This window comes from Coffea arabica, chromosome 1e, assembly GCF_036785885.1.
Source record: "Coffea arabica cultivar ET-39 chromosome 1e, Coffea Arabica ET-39 HiFi, whole genome shotgun sequence".
Taxonomy (NCBI): domain Eukaryota; kingdom Viridiplantae; phylum Streptophyta; class Magnoliopsida; order Gentianales; family Rubiaceae; genus Coffea; species Coffea arabica.
The window spans coordinates 56,006,338-56,025,213 of record NC_092311.1 but is presented as its reverse complement, the minus strand read 5'-3'; the positions used below and the strand labels follow the sequence as shown (position 1 = coordinate 56,025,213).

Sequence of the window (18,876 nt, the reverse complement as noted above, 5' to 3'; positions counted from 1 at the left end):
TCGGAAAAATTCGGCCAATAAGGTTAAGTTTCGGATACTGTGTAAAATTTATCGGGTGTTAAGTGATGAGTAGAGTGTGTGAAGTGATTGATGTGAGAGAGAAAAGAAAGATAGGAATGCATTTAATGAGAGTGACAAGTGTCACTTCCCTATTGGATATGACTTAAGAAACACTATTCACCTTTTGACAAATTTTTGACTTTTGACCCAATTAGTAAATATCTTCAAAAATTCATTAAAATTTCCTCATTTTTCTCTCCACCATAGCCGGCCCTCTCAAGCTCCAAGGAAGACAAAACTCTTCAACATTCAAGCTTCTAACAAGTCCAAATCCACCAAATCAAGTGTTTAACTTAGTTTTTGCTCCATAAAATCTTACCTTTTAGTGATAGTGAGTGCTTTAGTGAAGCTTGTTTGAAGGTTTAAGGTGTCCAACATCCTCCTCTCTCTTGTTTCTTGGTAAGTGATGCTTCAACCTCTCCCCTATAGTTAATGATGGTTATTTTGTACTTAATGGTGGCATGGGTGTTGAAATATATGATTTGTTTCTTGATTTGAGGAGTTTTGGAGAAGTTTTTATTTTATTGGGAATTTTTCTGATTTAATATGAATGGGATGTTGTGGCCTTGTATGATGAATTGTAATGGTTGATAATGACTCTATGAGGTGTATTGGATAGGAAAATGCAATCAATTTTGGATTTGGTGTGAAAATTGAAAAGTTAGGGTTCATAGAATCCCATTTCTGTCCGGTTTTAGATCACTGGGTTGGAGGCCGAATTGGACTTTGCTCAAAACATGAAAGTTGTAGGTATTGATGTGTTTAAGGTGTCTGTAAAATTTCAGGTCATTTGGATGAGTGTGGAGTGAGTTATGCCGTTTCTACTGTAGCTGTTCTGCATGGAGCAGAATGTGAAAACTGCGATAGTAATTGGCCTTTTTGACTGGAATTGGTTTGGATTTTGAAGTTGGTGTCTTCTGATGAAATGTAGCTGAATGTCTTAGCTAACATATGCCTTTGGAATTTCGGCAATTGGACTTGTATGGACTGAGACCGATTACAGTTTTCTGCGTTTTGCAAACCTGTTTTGGGAATTCTGGTATAGTATTTCGTATATTTGACCTAGTTGTGTTAGGAACTGGATTGAATGACCTTCTACAATGTTGTAACCCTGTTTCTTGGCTTTGAAACGGTGGGTCTTACACCCCCATCCGATAACCGTAGTGAAATTGACGCCATTACCGCATAATAAGTGTAAAACAGTTTTTCCTAATCGGGGCCAAGACTATTGCTAATTTTAATTTCTGGTTTGCTATCGTGTTCATTTATGCATATGAAATCCTATTGGGGTTGTGTTTAGCATTGTTTGGTGACTCGTTCTCGAGTCTCATTGTATGTGTTACATGTTTTAGGGCGTGACGGTAGCTCACGACGTCTTGGTGACCACGGTGTATGAAACACCACTTTCTCACTTGGTGAGTATACTACTCACTAAATGGTTACTATGTGGCTTTGCTAAATGCTTATGTGATGCCTTGAAGGCTTACTTGCATGTTGGAATTGATTAAGGTGAGGGTGTAGTTGACCGCCCTCACCTCTTTTGATATTGTCATTGATTGGCTACCGTTTTATTGCATTATTGAACTTGATATATTGGTTGGTGAATTCCATTTCATGGAAACTGAATTGATGTCGTTTGGACGATGTCCAACGGCCTTACTGCATTACTGAGCTCAACCCCGTTTGGTAGTCAATTGGATCGAGCCGGCGAGGGCTTGGTCGTGAAGATTGAATTGCCACGGGGACTGTACTGGAGGATCTTGTGGTAATGAGACCCTTGGTTCCGGTAAACTCGAGTATTACCAAAACTACTGAAATGAAGTGCGGGCCCGGTTGGGGTATGTTAGGTGGAAGGATTGGAAGAAAATGGTGGTCTACGGTTTGGTACTTTTAACATTGACGGAGAGTCAATGAGGTTGGATCAAGATTGCAAGCGTGGAAATGGGCTCTTGAGAGCCGACCGTATCCTTTTACCGTTTTGCTTCATTGCTTATTTGCGCACTTTAAATGAAAGTTCATTTTATATGACTGTGATTGCTTATTGGGTGGTATACCACTGGGTTTTAGCTCATACCGTGCCATTTGTTTTCCTTACAGGAAAATGAAAACTTTTGGAAAGGATTTTGATAGTTGGATGACAAGTTGAGCTCTTGTACATGTAATTTTGTTTAGCTCCTTGAGGGTGATAACCCTAAGTGTATAGCTTTCTTTAATGAAGGGCTTGTGTTGGCCTAATTGTATTAGTATGAACTAATGGGATAGCTTGTACGCCGTTTGGCTTGTAAATGTTGATTTCCAATGTATTTATATGTTTGGCTGTGATTCGGATAAAAGAATAGAAAACTGGTTCCATTGCTTGTTTGCAGCATGCAACACAAGGAAACTCAATAGTATATATGTTGCCGCTAGATCAGTTACCTACTAGTAAATGTTTTGTTTTTACCTTCGCCGTGATTAGGAGAATATAAGAAGTCTACACTAGAGCGTTAGTGGTGTTCTCTCTCTGTTGGTTCAAGAAAGGGTTTAAACTTCAAAAAGAAGAAAAAAAAAAAGAATAAAAGGAAAGATGGAACCAGAAATGTTACACTAGTAATTATTCGACTAATGTTGCTGCTGGTTGATTTGGGTAACGTTAGAAGCAGATTAAGGTGTGGATGGACTTTAAGATATGGCGATTGTCATCGCAAACAAAAGCTCAAATTTTGCAAACTTTCATTAATCAACCGGATACAGTGCACAAGGTTTTAAGTAATGTACCTATATATTCTTGCTACTGGTAGGGCACGCACAAGAAAGGAAAGTAAGCAGGGAATTTTCTTTCGGGGAAGAAAAGAATTTTTTAAAAAAAGTGTATTTAATAATTTGTTGATTCTTATCTTACAACAAGTCACAACAGTTACAATTGGAGTACCAAGAAAAAATCAAAATAAACAAATGATTTTTTTTTCCAGACTTTTGAAATAAACAAATGATTTAGAAGATGGGAAAATTCAAATCACGAGAAGTGGTCAATCATATTATATTATGTCCAGTAGTTTTCGACCAAAAAAAAAAAAATCATTATTAGACTTGGTAGTCATGATCACTTGCTGGTGTGTCGGAGGCAGAATCCTGACGACGACGACGACGAAGATATCCCCTTCTGAATTTGAAGAGCAGAATCATTCCAAGCCAAATGCCACCCTTTATCAGTCTGATGCTTCCGATGGCGGCAGTTAAATAATACAACCACCAACCAACCAAGTCAGCCACCCCAAGTCCGCCAGCCCCCTGCTCCTGCACCACCAGCAACATGGGCTGAAGCTCCTTCTTCATGACCACCGCCGCCAGCGCATCAACCTCATCCTTCAATTTCCACCACCACAACCCACCAAAGCTCATCGCCATCCCCACCCTCTCCATCCATCTCTCCTCCTTCACGACGCAACCCATAACAGTATCGTCCACCACCGGCTTCACTACGCTCTTTGACCAAAAATGCGTCGTCTCATGCAACCCCACGATGAATGTCACTCTGCTTAACAAGCTGCTAATTCTCTCCGGAGTCGGACTACCATGGAAGTGCCTCATCATCAAACTGCAGCCGGCATCTGTGGATGTGCTCCCTTCGATGCCCAACCCCACGCATATCTGTAACGTGCAGAGAATAATCCATGCAGCGTATAAACGGAGGCGGCGAAAGGCATCATCAGGCTCAACAGAAACAGGGGACTGGCAGCGCCTGTTACTACTCAAGACATTTAAGGACGCCGGCGGACCAGCTGTCAAGCCGTGGACAAACGCAGCCACGGTGACGAGACAGACAAGTGCATAGACAATGGTCGAAGTATTAATAAAGTGGTGGAAGAGGAAGAGAAAGCAGAGCAGATGATCATCATCACGACAATTAGTTGAGGGCTGTGATGTAGCAGGAGCAGAAATATGACGAGCCGTAGAAAGCCTTGCCAGGAGGAGGAACGACAGCGGAAGGAGGAGGCTTAGCAGGAGGGTTGTGAGAATTCGAAAAGGGTCCCTCCAGCTGCCGCCGCCGCCCTGCTGCTTTATTGGCCTTAATACAGCTTTTTCCAATAACGTCGTCTCCGAATTCCAACCTCCCATGCTGTGTATGCTATTCAGGAGAAGGATTACGGGGCAAAATTTGGCTGCTTCAAAAGAGAGGCTGAGAGGGCGATGTGCACTTAGCGCAGTAGCCGTAAAAGATAAATAAATGTTGTCAAACATATTACTCACTACGCATGATGAAAAGTAACATAGACATGGATAGAGTGGTTGCTGCCACGACCAAGTTTTATTATTATTATGACATTGTCCAAGCTTTGCAGGACGGCCATTTTTTGGTCAACGGCATCTTTCATGGTCGCGCTGCTTCAATAGCGTATGACAGACACATTTGTGTTAGTTTGGACTCGTTGGCCAAGAGCTAGCCAATAACCACAAATTGGAATGTTGTGAGATGCTTCAACCCTTTTTTTTTTGTTTTTTTTTTCAAATTCAAATTCAAAAAGCAAAAAAAAAAAAAAAATGCTTGTTGTTTCATACCATATAATTCCACTATTTTTCTAAACAACAAATGGTTGCTTCATAATTCGAGTAGTTTTCAAAGACAGATATCAGCTTTCATCATTCGGATTACTTAACAACCTCAATTGCAGCTTCGACAGCCACATCAAAGAGGTTGATTCTTGGTATCTCTCATTATTGCATTCGACAATGATTGGCCATCGTAATTGTTAGTCTTTCCTTCTGTGGCTGCCGTGGGTGGTTTCATTCTTTGTTTGGTGGATATATAATTCAGAAATTGGATGACACTCGCTTGTTATTCAAGAAAGAACGAGGAATTAGTTCTGAATAATTTACAGATTGGATTGCAAGCGTCTGTAATCCGAGACCGAGAAATTAGTATGCTTTTACACGATGAAGCAGAAGCAAAAGAAACGCTCATGGATATTATTCAACTATAGAATTCATATCACTAAACGCTCGAGAGAGAAACCTAAATCACAAGAAAATGAGCTTGAAAACTTTCCTTTTTTTTTTTTGACTACAGAATTCTTGTAAACCCTCCCTGAGATGAGATCGTATTCAACTACCAGAAGCGGTGCTCATTTGAGACGGCAGCCTGAAAATCAAATATGCCGGTACCATACAGAAGCATCAACCACCAGCCCCGAGTCGTACGTAGCCTGTTTATATAGGCCGTCAGGAGTCCTGACGGGGTTCGGCTTCGTGTTCGAGCGCCACACCAGTGGCTTACTTTTAGCTCATGCTCCGGAGACAGTTTTCACACACTCACCCATTAGCTTCTCATTTCATTACACGTCAAGCCATTTCTCGTCTCCTGTTTGTTCAGACTTCAGAGCACTGGAGATCATGCTGTTTGCTTGGCAATTACTTGCTCAGATGCATCGTCCTTTCAATTTGTGCCGAGCGCAATCCACTCCTCCAAGCTGTATCACTACCTAGGCGCCAAGAATAGCAATTGAACTTCGGTGAGCACTCAAGCAAGGCAAAAAGGGCCCCCGGTAGGGGTTTGGTGGTTAAGATAGCGTGACACAGGACACAGTCCGCTTTGTTCTTTACCCAAGAAAATATAGGCGCCGCTCAAGCCCCTGTAAGTTAGCTGTTCCCCACCTTCCGAGGACAACGTGGAAAGAATAGCTATCAGTCCAGAACCAGAATCGGTGGATAATAATACCCCAAAGATTACTGCCCTTTTCCTTGACATGGTTGAAGAATATAAATTACTCTCTGTTCATTTCCTTCGTTTTTAGGGGGCCTCGGGGCTGGTAAGACCATTTAGTGAAGGAACCCAAAATTGCCTAACATGGCAGTACAAAACTATTCTCCCTGACAGATGAATAATGGATTTCATCACTTATAACAGAAGGAACACAACTTTTTAATCTTTATCTAATGCAGCAACTAACTGATAGCTTATACAACACTTTTGTTATTGTTGATCAGCTGTAGCGGCTAAAGGCTGGAGAGCTTTCAAAGGATTCATGATAACACCATCTATCAGCCCATATTCTTTGGCTTCTTTTGCGCTCATGAAAAAATCGCGGTCTGTATCTTGGTTAATCTTCTCCAGGCTTTGACCAGTGTGGTATGCCAAGTACCCATTCAAATTGGCCTTGTGATGCAACATTTCATTTGCCTTGGGAATAAAACAGACTACAAATCAGGTCACGAGAGCACACAGATTTTAAGCAGTTAACAGAGAGAGCAAATTGCACAACCACAATTACATGATTCACTTAAATCTCCTGGCAGTAATTTAGCCCATTAAAAATGAAAAAAGTGAGGGTGGTGTGGCAGATATAAATTAAATCAAACTTCCCACAACCTTCTCATTAAAAACAGTAATTCCTAACATAAATGTTAAAAGTTTGAAAGTCAAGGATTGACACAAACAGGGTGACGGCAAAGAAACTGTTGTACCAAATCAGTTTTTCTTTCTTCAGGTTATGTAGCAGCATCATAGTCATGATTCCAGACTCGGACTGAGAGATTTGCAGATCTCTCTTTCTTTTCTTTTTTTTTTAAAAAAAAGGTGTTCCCTCCATCCAGAAGGGTGTGTTAAAAAAACCAAAGAAGCAACAATAAGCAATTCACAAGCTAATGATCTACTTCCCAACGGTTAATAAGCATGCTTCCACTTGAGAGAGTGAGATGCATCTACACAAAAGGATTGATCAACAGCAGAATGGCACACTAGAAATATGATCGTAAAAACCAAATCACCTGAATGTCTATGTCGGTCTGCCCACCTTGTGCTCCACCAAGAGGTTGATGGATCATTATCCTTGAGTTTGGAAGGCTATATCGCTTTCCTGCAGAATTTATGGCAGAACATATTTAGCCATTTAAATCAACAACTGTACATTGGGTGTTACTACTGATTAACCAAACTTTATTGTTTACCTTTAGTGCCAGCGCTAAGCAGAAAAGCTCCCATGCTGCATAGCAAGAAGAAAAAAAAAGAATAATAGAAATTCTCTTTTTGTCAGAAGGATAATCACACACTGCAAATAGTGGTTCTCAAATTACCTGATAAGCTATCCTAGCCCATCTTTTGAGACAACCAGTGAAGTAAAACTTCCAAATTTCAATATTCAAGAGATAATCAGTGAAGTAAATTCTGAAGTTCTCCATTTTTAACTTCAAGTATAGGGATATGCAAAATTTGCCTCATTTACTGCAGATATAAGCTTCGGAAATTTGTTTTAGCACATTCAAAAACACATGGATTGACCTTCTTACTTTTCTGCATTCTTTTATGTTCACTCTGCTAAATGATCTTTGAATTCACTGTTAAGATCCACCTGAAAAAACGGTAACTTAGCATACGATTACTGAACTCAGTAAGCTCAGTTTATGTGTTTTAAGTATTCATGTATATCAGTCACATGACCCAAACTAGACAGTATATTCATCTTTTTTCTTGGTCATATGAAAGCACAAGCCAATTTACAAATCAACCCATATTGATTTTATAGTCTCAAAATAGATATTTAATCAATATTTGGTTAGAGTTCAATTCACTAAAACTAATGCATTATCTCAGTTCATTTGCGGCTAGTAGAATATTAGTGGTGCCTCTTATTTGAAGCTCACTAGTATACACCCCCCTCTCTCGCTCTCTCTCCCTCCCCCCTGCCCCCCCCCCCCAAAAAAAAGGACAAGTGGAAAAACAAAAAAGAAGACAAGCCACTGCAACCACCAATGATGATCAGAGATTCATAACCTCTAAGGCACAATTTAAGCAAATCAACCACAATATGGTTAAATTGTTGAAGATTTTTGGGAAAAAGAATTATCCTCCATTTGAGGAGGACATTAAGAAACCAGCCAACAATATTTTTAGCAACAATAAAAATTAATCCTATCAAAGGATAAGATAGAAAAAGAATACGTACCTAGCCGCTAGTCCCACACATACAGTGGAAACATCTGGGCGAATATGCCTCATTGTGTCAAATATCGCCATACCTAAGAAATTCACAGGAAACAGAAAACTCATAAATCCAATAGATGAAAGAGATACCAACAATAAATTTCATGCTGAAGATCAAAAGAGATATTACCAGCTGTAACTGATCCTCCTGGAGAATTGACATACATGACAATATCCTGTTCAAAATATCAGAGCATTTTGATATATAAATTATCCATACCAAGATCTATAATGAAGTTAGCGAGAGAGGTATTGTTCTTGCAGATGCAAAATGGTGTCAGAATTGCTACACAAAAGAGAAGAAATATGATTTTAGTGGTTCAGAAATTATATGAACCAACATACAGACACATTCTCAATGCAAACAACCCCATGTTCCAGATTACCCCTAAATCAAGCATTATCAAATAACGACCAAGAAAAAGGCTCCTATACCCTCAAATCTCAAAATTATAAGAATTAGAGTGCTGCAAACGCAAAGGGAAATTTAAATCACAAAAATCAGATGCCAAAGAAAAGTGGAGAGATATGAAACAAATCCATAACGAACTTTAGTCCCTAGCATTACTGTTTCAGAACATGGTCAAGCCATACAAAGAACCAATGGACAGGCAAAGAGTTGATGGGAGGTAAAATATCATTACAGATTCAAGAATCTGAGATGAAAAGACATGTTCCTTTATGTGCATGTATATAGAAGTGAGAAGTGAAAAGTGAAAAGTGAGCAAGAAAATAAGCAAACCTTGGTGGGATCAACAGCATCAAGATAGAGAAGCTGAGCGACAATAATGTTAGCCATATCATCATCAACAGCTCCGCCACAGCGTATTATCCTCTGGAAGAAAGGAATAAACATTAGTATTCAGATGCATCAGTTAGAAAAGAAAGCCAGTCAAGCTAATAGATAGAGAATAAAAAGATACAGCACTTGAAGGAAAGTGGAGAGGGAAAAATGTTGTACATGTTGGAAAAGCTGACTGATGACACTCTGGAAACGCTCCGGAAGCATGGGAGGGGGGCCCTGTGCTCCTTGGGTGGCATATGGGGATAAGTAGGGCGACGATGGGACTTGCAAATCATCCCTTAACATAAAAGACCAAAGAAAAAGGATAAAAAAAAAAAAAAGAGAAGCATCACCATCGAATTATATCTAGGAAAGGAAGATTTTTTAGCTAGGGGAAGAAATAATTTGCCTTTGGTGGAGAAGAGATACGATTTATAGGTAAAGGTAGAAAAATGTGGATGAAGTTGTAGTGTAATTGGGTCATAAATGAAAAAAGGACAAAAAAGGAATAAAGAAAAGGAAGGTGGAATATAGGAATACCTGATAGACCAAATACCCTGGCGTAAAGCCCGATCAGGTGGTGGCCGGGACTGCCATCCGGAATACACTGCCAGGACTGTACAAGTCCGGGCATTAGAGTAAGATTTTTTCAATTTCCTGAAAAGGGAAGAAGAAGGAAACAGAAAAGTTAGAAAGAAGAGAATATGTTTGTTAAATAGTATATAAAGAGCGTGAATTTTTTGGGGTTCTTGGGGGGGAGGGGGCAGGAAAGCGGGGAGATAGGAGAAGATGTAACCTGGAGGAAATAGAAGGGAGAGGATTAGCAAGGGAAAGAGATTTGAGTTGGGAAGCAGAGGTAGAAGTAGGGTTAGGGTTCGGAGAAGGGAAGATGAGAGCGGAAGAAGAAGAAGAAGAGTTGAAAAATCTCAAAGAGGAAATGCAAGATTGAGCCATGCGTGGTTTCTGAGGGTGGTGGCTGCTGGCTGGCTGGCTAGGGAATGGAGGGGTGTGGGGTGTGGAGTGGGACGCAGGAGAAGGAGAAGGAGAAGGAGAGGGCGGGGTTTATCCAAAGATACGGTAGGTATTATCGACTGAGCGAGGAAGAACATCACCTTCAAACAGAAATATTTACTTGGGATATTTGCCAATTTAATCCTCTAACTTAACTTACCTGTGATTGCGTTTGATAAAACTGAAATTTAATATATTAAATTATTAAATTGTTAAGTATTAAATTTAATATATTTAAATACAAATTACATTCAGTAATAAATAAATAATTTATCACTTAATTTTGAGAATAAGTTTTATTTAGAACATATGTTCATATGTGAAAAAAATTCAGTGTCACTTAATTAATTCAGATGTTCAATTTTTGGTTATCAAACAATATAAATATATTAAAATCTGAATTTATTAAATTTAAGTACTAAATTAAATAATTAAATAAGGACTAAATCTTTATATATACTCAACCTATACTCTATACTCTCTTTGACTCCCTCTATCTATATATAAAAAACTATGCATTAAGGACACATGATCCCAACTTTCATATAAAATTTGGATAAGAAATTATTTAAAATAATTATTATAACACTTTTTATAATGTGATATATGTGAGATAAAAAAATGATTAAAAAGATAAAAAATATATGTTGAAAAATATGTTTGCAATGAAAGCAAATAATAGTTATTCAAACACAATCAGGTGTATTTAACTTAACTAATAATAATGCTTTGCATTTGCTATTTGCTACGAAGTCATCAAGTCCCGCATCCGTTTACTCGGGACGGTTCCTATGTGAATGTATTGTTCCACTTACGGCTCAATTTAGATTCTTCAATTTTTCAAAAAACAATTTTTTAAATACTATAAAAATTTTTAAAAAGTACTCTAATTTTTTAAAAAAATTTAAAAAATATCTCAAAATATATTCTAAAAACTCTACTACTCTTAAATATTTCTAAATATATTCTAACCTAAAAACTCTGATACAGTAAAATTTTTTAAAAATATCCCAAAAAATAGCTAATCCAAACGGAGCCGTCGTCGTTTTTCTACTTGCAAAAAAGAGAACAGGAGACTCTCTCTTATCGTTTGGAAGAAGAAAAAAAAAAAAAAGAGAACGGGAGAAGAGCAAATGCAGGGCACTTGAATAAAGCATGCACATGTTCCGAGAAGAACGAATACAAAATCAACATACCTACTTTAATTATGTAACGAGAAAGAACGCTACATAAACATAAGCGTCAGTCACATTAACACTCCACATGCAACTGAGCTTTTGTGTTAAAGAGAGTTTCTAAATGTCAAAAAAGGGTACACCATTAAACAAAAATCTCCGTCGTCGAATTCCTACCGACTTGGGTCCGATTGCCATGAAACAAGACATGACTGGCGAGCTGGTCACAACAATTGCAAGTATGACCCAAAGAATCACAAGTCCCTCTTCTACCCCTCGCACTCCTGACAACTGAGTGCCTTGCTAGGCAGAAAAAGAGTACATTGTATCAACTTTTACACACCACAGTAGGAAACTCCTATACAGTTTCATCCGCTCAACTTCCCGGAATAGATACTCGAACCAAGTTTAGGATTAACAGTTACGACGGCACGATTTTTTCCACCGGGTACGAGATCCCCATCCAGCACCTGCCATGCATCCGATCATGTGGAGCTGTATACAACCACTGGTACTGTTTACATATTAACAATTCTGCGATGAAATGCAATTGCATCAATCTCTCGTACATCGAACAATCGCTGTGCATGATTATCTGCATGAAATGCTGAACACAAGACTGCATCAATTCTGGCAGGCTGTTTTCGCCTGTATCTCTGTATTAATTGCCTTGTAACACTGGAGACTGCAAAGAGGCAGCTTTGTCCTAGAATCCCGATACTTGTACGCGTTGGTACAAGAAGGGCCAGCACATTTTTCACGTGGTGGGGGATATCTGACATTTCATATCAAAATCGAGAAAACATCTCCATTAGCATCAATTCCTTGCTCCAATTTCCCACAAAAAAGTAGTATAACATATAAAGTTTCAAATAAACAAAGAGAAGAAAGAAAAGAGAAAGAGAGTGTTCGTGTGTGCTTTTCTGTTTTCGGGGAAGGGAGTGGGAGAATCCTGCAGGGGCAAGTGCAACACCTCGCTGCGCCAATCAGTCGCCGACATCAAACCACAGCTGATGTGGCTCGAAAGACCACCCAAACCCACTCGCGAAAAGTAAAATTCTTATTTGGACTTAGAGAGACCCGCAGCAGACACAGCCTAATCTAGGCTGTTAATTCTGGTCTGCATTTGCAGTACAACACCAGAAAATTTCATGCCACTGCCCGCCTTTTTTTTGGGTGTGGGGGGTGTTGGGTGGAAGAAGGGTGACCAAACATACAAGGACTCTTACCTGCTAGGTTTTGGGTCAAATATTTTGGGCAAACCCATTTCATGTGGGAAAGTGATAACAGTCCCTGCAGGGCCCATCGACCATCTAATGGTGTTTGATGCGAGCATCTGAGCATTGGCAGCCTTTTCCTGCAAATTGAGGTACTAGGATTACTTGTTTTGTCAGGAATTTAATGTAGTAAATCTTCATGACACTCTGTTTTGTCATTAATTTAATGTGCCAAATCTTCACCACAGCAAGTACCTGAGCCAGCTCCTCTTGACGCTTCTTCATTTTATCCTCTCGCTTCTTCCTACTAGAATCTTGACCAAGTATTTTTCTGATTGCCTCAGCCTACAAAATTAATGTTGTCAAGCTATTTCCACAATAGCAAAACTAGGCAAAATATGTTGATAGTAAGTAAGAAACCTCTGATTCCCTAGCTGCCTTCTCATTTTGCATTCTTCGTCTCTGAGCAGCCTCTGCTTTCTTCACTTGCTGCTCTACCTCTGTCAGTTTCTCTTTTTGCTCTGTATTCAAGAAAATAACCAACAAATTGATTTACCAAAATAACAATATCTAGGAATAACAACAAAGAAAAAAGAAAACAATCAAGGAAAATACTATACTAACTTCGAGGTGGGGGTGGTGGTAGACCATTTGGGAACTCGATTTGACTTGCACCAGAAGTAGTAGATGTGTCCTTGCTCGACAAAAGGGCTCTCTGGCGTGTAGTTAGTGTAATTTCCCTCTTGCTTTCTGGTGGGGAATCAAATGAATCCTTTCTTTGCTTCCTCTTCTTTGCTTCAGGCTCAACATCAGACAGCATTTCCTCCTCATAATCTGTATCCTCTGAACCTCGGTCAGATCTAGACCTCTTGCCATCTTTGCTAGAGTTTCCAACCTCATCCAGAATTTCATATTTTTCACCTTTAGAAACCCTCAAAAGGTTTCTCTGTTTCTTTGTTGATTCTGCATCAAAATCCCTATGACCTGCTACCTTTGGAATTCTTATCTTCTCCAGATATCGGAGCTCATCATCATCCTCATCTTCATCAAATGCCCCATCCAAAACACGTTTCTTTGGGACCCTCCTACTCTTACGAACAGGATCTGGCTTCTCACCTGGCTTTTCAATGCCATTCTTCGCGACCATCTTCCCAAGACTAAGTCTGCCTCTTGGGAAATCCTTCGATGGGACCCCTGGCAAACCACTTTTCTGATCCAAGGGGGGATGGTCTGCACCATCCTGAAGTTGAGATTAAAAGTTAGAAAACTTCCATAAGGTATTAATGGTAAAAGGTCAAATGACAACCAACAGAAATTAATGCTAAAGATATGTTTGCCATACAAGCAGTAAGCAATATATACCTTGACCAATAAACGTATCCAGTGTCTTACTCAAAGAAGCTTATTCCAAATGCAATTACAACAGATGAAGCAAATCTCTGAATTTTTATTTTCTTTATGGAAAGTCCGGTTTTCAGCCAAAACTAACACATGCGGGCAACAAGATGCAGTAGAGCTAAAGTGAGAATCTATAAACTGATGTGAGCGAATCAGTTTATACACCACATGAATACCAATCACAGACTTACAATGCAAATTCGAAGCCACAGAAAACATAATTCGGCTCAACTTTGCCTACTGACTGGTTTCAATCATGAAGTTAGCATAAAAACAACCAATAGCTAAACATTCTATTTTCTTCACCTTTCTCAGACCTAATTGTACAAGGCTTACAAGGATTCAAAAAACTAGGTAGAGCCTTTTTTTTTTTATGGATTCTCAAATAAAATGCAGTTTATCATCTTTGTCAAGAACATGTAATTCTGAAAGAGTAGAATAAACCTTCAAAGAGTCCACAAATCAATAAAATACTTTACACTGATGCAGGCCAAATAATTTGGCACAGATATGAAGAAACAATATATTGGCTTCAAAGAAGTTGAGGTGACAAACCTGAAGAATCAGCCTCTGTCGTGCCCGCGGATCCAAAGATCGAGCAGTCTTTGCAGAAATTCCATTATTTAAGATGCCATTGGGCGTGGATTTGGCTTGAATTGTACGTGTGACTCCACCAACCTTCAGTTTAACCTTTTTCAGCTTGTTCTCGTTTCCTATACCATCCCCACTCAATCCTAGACATCCACGAGCAACAGCCTGCCCATAGTCAGTGCCATCTCCAACACCTCCAATAGTATGTAGTGCATCAGATCCCCCCTCATCCTCCTTTATCTTTTTAACCATATTATCGACGTCATCTTTGGAAGTAGAAGGACCTCTTGACATGCACTGATTAAGGTTAAAAATTTTCCCTCTAGAATCGGCATCTCCAGCATTGTCATCACTGGAGACCTTGCCTGTATCATCTGAAATGGGAATGGATGACAAGGAAGATGGGTCATGGTTTTCACAGAATAGGTGTGGTTCAGGTCTAGGCCGGCGTGAAGTTTGGCTCCTCTTCTTTCTCACTGCAATTCCAAGACCATCAAATCGAGAACCTCCAAGATCCTCCATCACACAGAATGAACCTTAAATGCTTAGGCTACAAAGGCCACTAAGTTCTGGAGTAGATCTTACAGGAACTCTTAAACCTGGTGTACCTGAAAATATTAGGGATATGAAGAATACTTAGAAGTTAAGAGGAACTGAAGTTAAGAGGAACTGTGATGAATCAACTTAGTAACGTAAAGGAAATGCTGGCACACCAAAGTTAACAACCGTAAATCATGAAATTGAGATATTATAAGAAAAACTTCATCCACACTATTAAAAAAAAGAAAGTAAAAGGAGAAAGCAGCTATTAGTTGAATAAATCATCAGCAACACCATTGCACAAGGAGTGTTAGAAGAAGAAGAAGTATAAGAAAAGTTCAGATAAGGAACTAAAAGCATATTATAAGAACAAGTTTCCAGAAATTGCATTAAGCAACAACATTAAATCAAGTGCATTCCACGTGTGGAAACAAAGCAACCAAAGCAAACTCAACAATTCGACTAACGGACGTATCAAGGCACACTAATGAAGGCAGGCAAACTGACCAATTCTAACATAATAATGCCAGGAGCAAAAGATCTAGCAGGAAAAATAAAATAAACTAAAAAGGAGAACATTGAAACAACTCAAACTTGTAAGATATGCTAACAAATCAAACTACGGATATTTGAACTCAGAAAATTGAATATAGTCCGTCCAAAACAAGACAAATCAATTCGAGACCTCCTAGAAAAATAAGAAGATAATATCCCCGTAGCCAAACCTTGTGCGGCCAACAGAACTGCCGCTTTTTCTTCCCCAAAAAAAAACCCCAAGTCGAAAATCATTTCCAATGCAAGGTCACACAAATTGATCACCACGGAGCATCAACAACCCAGATGCCAAACAAGCACAAATCAGAGAACCCACCAACAAATTCCCCGAAAGGATCACGGAAGAAACTCAAATCAACAGAAACCCCAGCCACCATCCCAATTTACGTAATTAAACTGGCAAAGCGAGAAAAGAAAGAAAATTACCTTAGCAGAACGGACAGTCGAAAGAGAAGGCGAAGAAAAGAAATATAATGGAGAAGGATAAAGAAGAGGACAACATAGAGAAGGTAGAATGGTGGGTTGGTTTTGTTGGGGGGGTATGAAGAAGGAAAGAGAGCAGAAAAAAGCGAGTGAATTGGGGTGGCGTGTTTGTTGTTGGCTGTGATTAGGGTTTGAGATGTGAAAAGGAAGGAGATAGGGTCTCTGGTTAATAGTACTAGTACAAATAACAAGTCAAGTCCTCCTCCTCCTCCTATGATGATGATGACCAGCAGGCAATAAGCATAAGAATAATAGTGGTAGTAAACCGGGCAAAGAAGACTCCTCTCTAAAATCTTCTCCATTTTTTGCTTAGTCCCCAACCAACCCACCCCCCCCCCCCCTCTTCAAAAAGCCCCTGTGAGCGTGAGTGTGATTTGGGTTTGTTGGATTCGGCACCTTTTTCTTGGTGTCGCTGACCCGACTCAGTTACCGAGTTAACTCACCTCCACTCTCTCCTCTCTCTCTCTCTCTACAGATCACTATACCCTTAAATAATAAGGCCGCCTTTAGGCTTTAGCTGTGCTCTCCTTCTCTCTCCCCATTTTATTTTTTCCCCTCGGCGACTCATCTTCTATGCCACGGTTAAGCCGAAATGCTGCAACGATGTTAGAATTCCATTTTGCCTATATTAGCACCTGCCCCCTCCCTTTTCCCACGTCTTACACTTTTCACCCCGCTTCTGCTTTAACTGCCGTGGAACAAACCCATGGCTTTTTCTCTTTTTTTTTTTTGTTTGAAGGCAATAAAAGAAAACTATCCAAATCGTTTTCTTTTTCTTTCTTTCTTTTTTTTCTAATACATTTGTTTTTTATTTTAAAAAATCTATCTGACTCACATAATATTAGTCAGATTTTGTCATATTTTTCCATTTAATTTGCTTTTCTCACAAAAAGTTAGATCGAAGGTTCACTAGTACTTCATTTATATGAGTTAAGCAGGTAATTTAAAATAAAAATTAGTTAAATGACAAAAAGTATAATTTAAATAGTACGTCACTTTTTGTCATGTGATGTGATGGATGTGATAAAAGAGAAGATATGATTAGAAAGATTAAACAAAAAGTAATTAAAAAATGAGTTTATTAAGCAATGAAAAAGATTCATTTTTGTATGATTACTTAGCCAAATTGAAGTGTTTACTCTTTTATGTTTAACCATTTTTCTATTAATATAAAAAGGCTTGTAAATTTGCTCTTTTTTTTTTTTTTTTGTGGTAAGAGGGCGGGCGTAGGCCCTTGACAAGGGACAATGTAAGGGTAAACTTCGAAGTGTTCATGGTTTGTTAGGAAACATTTATAAATTAAACCGCATATAAAGTCATTAATTGTCTATCTTGCGAGACCATTTTAAGATGAGTACATTCAAGGAAAAATCATTCAAAACGTCACTTACATTTTATCAAATAAAATTTTTCATTATTCACTTTTAAAATGATAACTTGACGTTTCTTACAAAATCAAATTGACAAATTTTTGTTCCTACCTAGATTTTTGATTATTTTTTACGTTGAATCCATCATGTAACTGACACATATTTTTTTTTAAGGGCAAAAAGATTATATCTCATTTATCATTAAACCAACAATTCAATCCATATTCATTTTTATCCCTAAAAAAAGGGTCTAAGTCGAATCATATTTTTTTTCCCTCTTATTTCCACTTCCAAGTGTTCTGATTCTATCACTTGCCGTGACTAGGCTTGTTAAATGGTTCTTAATATATGCGTGCAAATTTCATAAGCATTGTACCCTTGATGAGGGATGGATTGAGGTTTTTGCGAGCTCGAGCTCGAGTTTCGAGCTCGATGAGCTCGGCTCGATTTTAAACTCGAGTTCGAGCTCGAGCTCGAGTTTTCTACTAGTATATCGAGTCGATCTCAAATGCCTTGTAAAGCTCGAATTACTAATCGAGCGAGCTCGAGCTAGCTCGATTAGAGGTTCGAGTCGAGCTCGATTGTCCTATGCTCGAGCTCGACTCGACTCGTTTAACAGGTCTATTTAACTGCCGTGGAACAAACCCATGGCTTTTTCTCTTTTTTTTTTTTTGAAGGCAATAAAAGAAAACTATCCAAATCGTTTTCTTTTTCTTTCTTTCTTTTTTTTTCTAATACATTTGTTTTTTATTTTAAAAAATCTATCTGACTCACATAATATTAGTCAGATTTTGTCATATTTTTCCATTTAATTTGCTTTTCTCACAAAAAGTTAGATCGAAGGTTCACTAGTACTTCATTTATATGAGTTGAGCAGGTAATTTAAAATAAAAATTAGTTAAATGACAAAAAGTATAATTTAAATAGTACGTCACTTTTTGTCATGTGATGTGATGGATGTGATAAAAGAGAAGATATGATTAGAAAGATTAAACAAAAAGTAATTAAAAAATGAGTTTATTAAGCAATGAAAAAGATTCATTTTTGTATGATTACTTAGCCAAATTGAAGTGTTTACTCTTTTATGTTTAACCATTTTTCTATTGATATAAAAAGGCTTGTAAATTTGCTCTTTTTTTTTTTTTTTTTTTGTGGTAAGAGGGCGGGCGTAGGCCCTTGACAAGGGACAATGTAAGGGTAAACTTCGAAGTGTTCATGGTTTGTTAGGAAACATTTATAAATTAAACCGCATATAAACTCATTAATTGTCTATCTTGCGAGACCATTTTAAGATGAGTACATTTAAGGAAAAATCATTCAAAACGTCACTTACATTTTATCAAATAAAATTTTTTATTATTTACTTTTAAAATGATAACTTGACGTTTCTTACAAAATTAAATTGATAAATTTTTGTTCCAACCTAGATTTTTGATGATTTTTTACGTTGAATCCATCATGTAACTGACACATATTTATTTTTTTTTAAGGGCAAAAAGATTATATCTCATTTATAGTTAAACCAACAATTCAATCCATATTCATTTTTATCCCTAAAAAAGGATCTAAGCCGAATCATATTTATTTTTTCCCCAAAAGAAGTGGCATATGATCCAATCCACATTTATTTTTGTAACTAAAAAAAAGTGAGATTTGATCTTTTTTTTTATATATAAAAAATAATTGTATACGAGTCACGTGGTGATTTCAAACTAAAAAGTAATTGAAAATTTAG

At 38.1% G+C, this 18,876-nt stretch overlaps 3 protein-coding genes and 1 long non-coding RNA gene across 4 annotated transcripts; 1 reads left to right on the top strand and 3 right to left on the bottom strand.

Moving 5' to 3' along the window:
- Positions 1-1,411: 1,411 nt before the first annotated feature.
- LOC140021664 (uncharacterized) lies at positions 1,412-2,417 on the top strand. The gene is made up of 2 exons (XR_011825567.1): positions 1,412-1,475; positions 2,158-2,417. It is a non-coding gene; the product is annotated as an uncharacterized lncRNA (long non-coding RNA).
- A 403-nt stretch (positions 2,418-2,820) lies between these two features.
- On the bottom strand, positions 2,821-4,462 carry LOC113731145 (uncharacterized). Its single transcript, XM_027256274.2, has one exon. It carries the CDS (start codon positions 4,279-4,281, stop codon positions 3,124-3,126), a length of 1,158 nt encoding a protein of 385 aa, XP_027112075.1. The 5' UTR covers positions 4,282-4,462; the 3' UTR covers positions 2,821-3,123.
- A 1,290-nt stretch (positions 4,463-5,752) lies between these two features.
- Positions 5,753-9,896, bottom strand: LOC113735746 (ATP-dependent Clp protease proteolytic subunit 5, chloroplastic-like). Its single transcript, XM_027262738.2, has 9 exons — positions 9,598-9,896; positions 9,342-9,458; positions 8,979-9,099; positions 8,760-8,852; positions 8,148-8,193; positions 7,980-8,052; positions 6,985-7,019; positions 6,805-6,893; positions 5,753-6,217 (listed from the first exon to the last, which is right to left on the bottom strand). The coding sequence occupies exons 1-9, from the start codon at positions 9,753-9,755 to the stop codon at positions 6,011-6,013; spliced, it is 939 nt and encodes a 312-aa protein (XP_027118539.1). The 5' UTR covers positions 9,756-9,896; the 3' UTR covers positions 5,753-6,010.
- Positions 9,897-10,992: 1,096 nt separating this feature from the next.
- Positions 10,993-16,109, bottom strand: LOC113735751 (uncharacterized). The gene is made up of 7 exons (XM_027262742.2): positions 15,715-16,109; positions 14,158-14,801; positions 12,829-13,444; positions 12,625-12,725; positions 12,460-12,549; positions 12,217-12,344; positions 10,993-11,762 (listed from the first exon to the last, which is right to left on the bottom strand). Exons 2-7 carry the CDS (start codon positions 14,713-14,715, stop codon positions 11,612-11,614), a joined length of 1,644 nt encoding a protein of 547 aa, XP_027118543.1. The 5' UTR covers positions 14,716-14,801; positions 15,715-16,109; the 3' UTR covers positions 10,993-11,611.
- Between the last annotated feature and the right edge of the window lie 2,767 nt (positions 16,110-18,876).

What these genes read in the sequence shown, in the direction of transcription:
- LOC113731145 (XM_027256274.2), bottom strand. Translation starts at nt 4,281, where the DNA reads ATGTTTGACAACATTTATTTATCTTTTACGGCTACTGCGCTAAGTGCA.
- LOC113735746 (XM_027262738.2), bottom strand. Translation starts at nt 9,755, where the DNA reads ATGGCTCAATCTTGCATTTCCTCTTTGAGATTTTTCAACTCTTCTTCT. An exon ending in TCAGTCAGCTTTTCCAACAT is followed by an intron (nt 8,853 to 8,978) that starts GTACAACATTTT and finishes CCTTTCTTCCAG; the next exon opens with AGGATAATACGCTGTGGCGG. An exon ending in AGACCGACATAGACATTCAG is followed by an intron (nt 6,218 to 6,804) that starts GTGATTTGGTTT and finishes TTTATTCCCAAG; the next exon opens with GCAAATGAAATGTTGCATCA.
- LOC113735751 (XM_027262742.2), bottom strand. Translation starts at nt 14,715, where the DNA reads ATGGAGGATCTTGGAGGTTCTCGATTTGATGGTCTTGGAATTGCAGTG. An exon ending in AGGCAGCTAGGGAATCAGAG is followed by an intron (nt 12,550 to 12,624) that starts GTTTCTTACTTA and finishes TTAATTTTGTAG; the next exon opens with GCTGAGGCAATCAGAAAAAT. An exon ending in TTTGACCCAAAACCTAGCAG is followed by an intron (nt 11,763 to 12,216) that starts GTAAGAGTCCTT and finishes ATGAAATGTCAG; the next exon opens with ATATCCCCCACCACGTGAAA.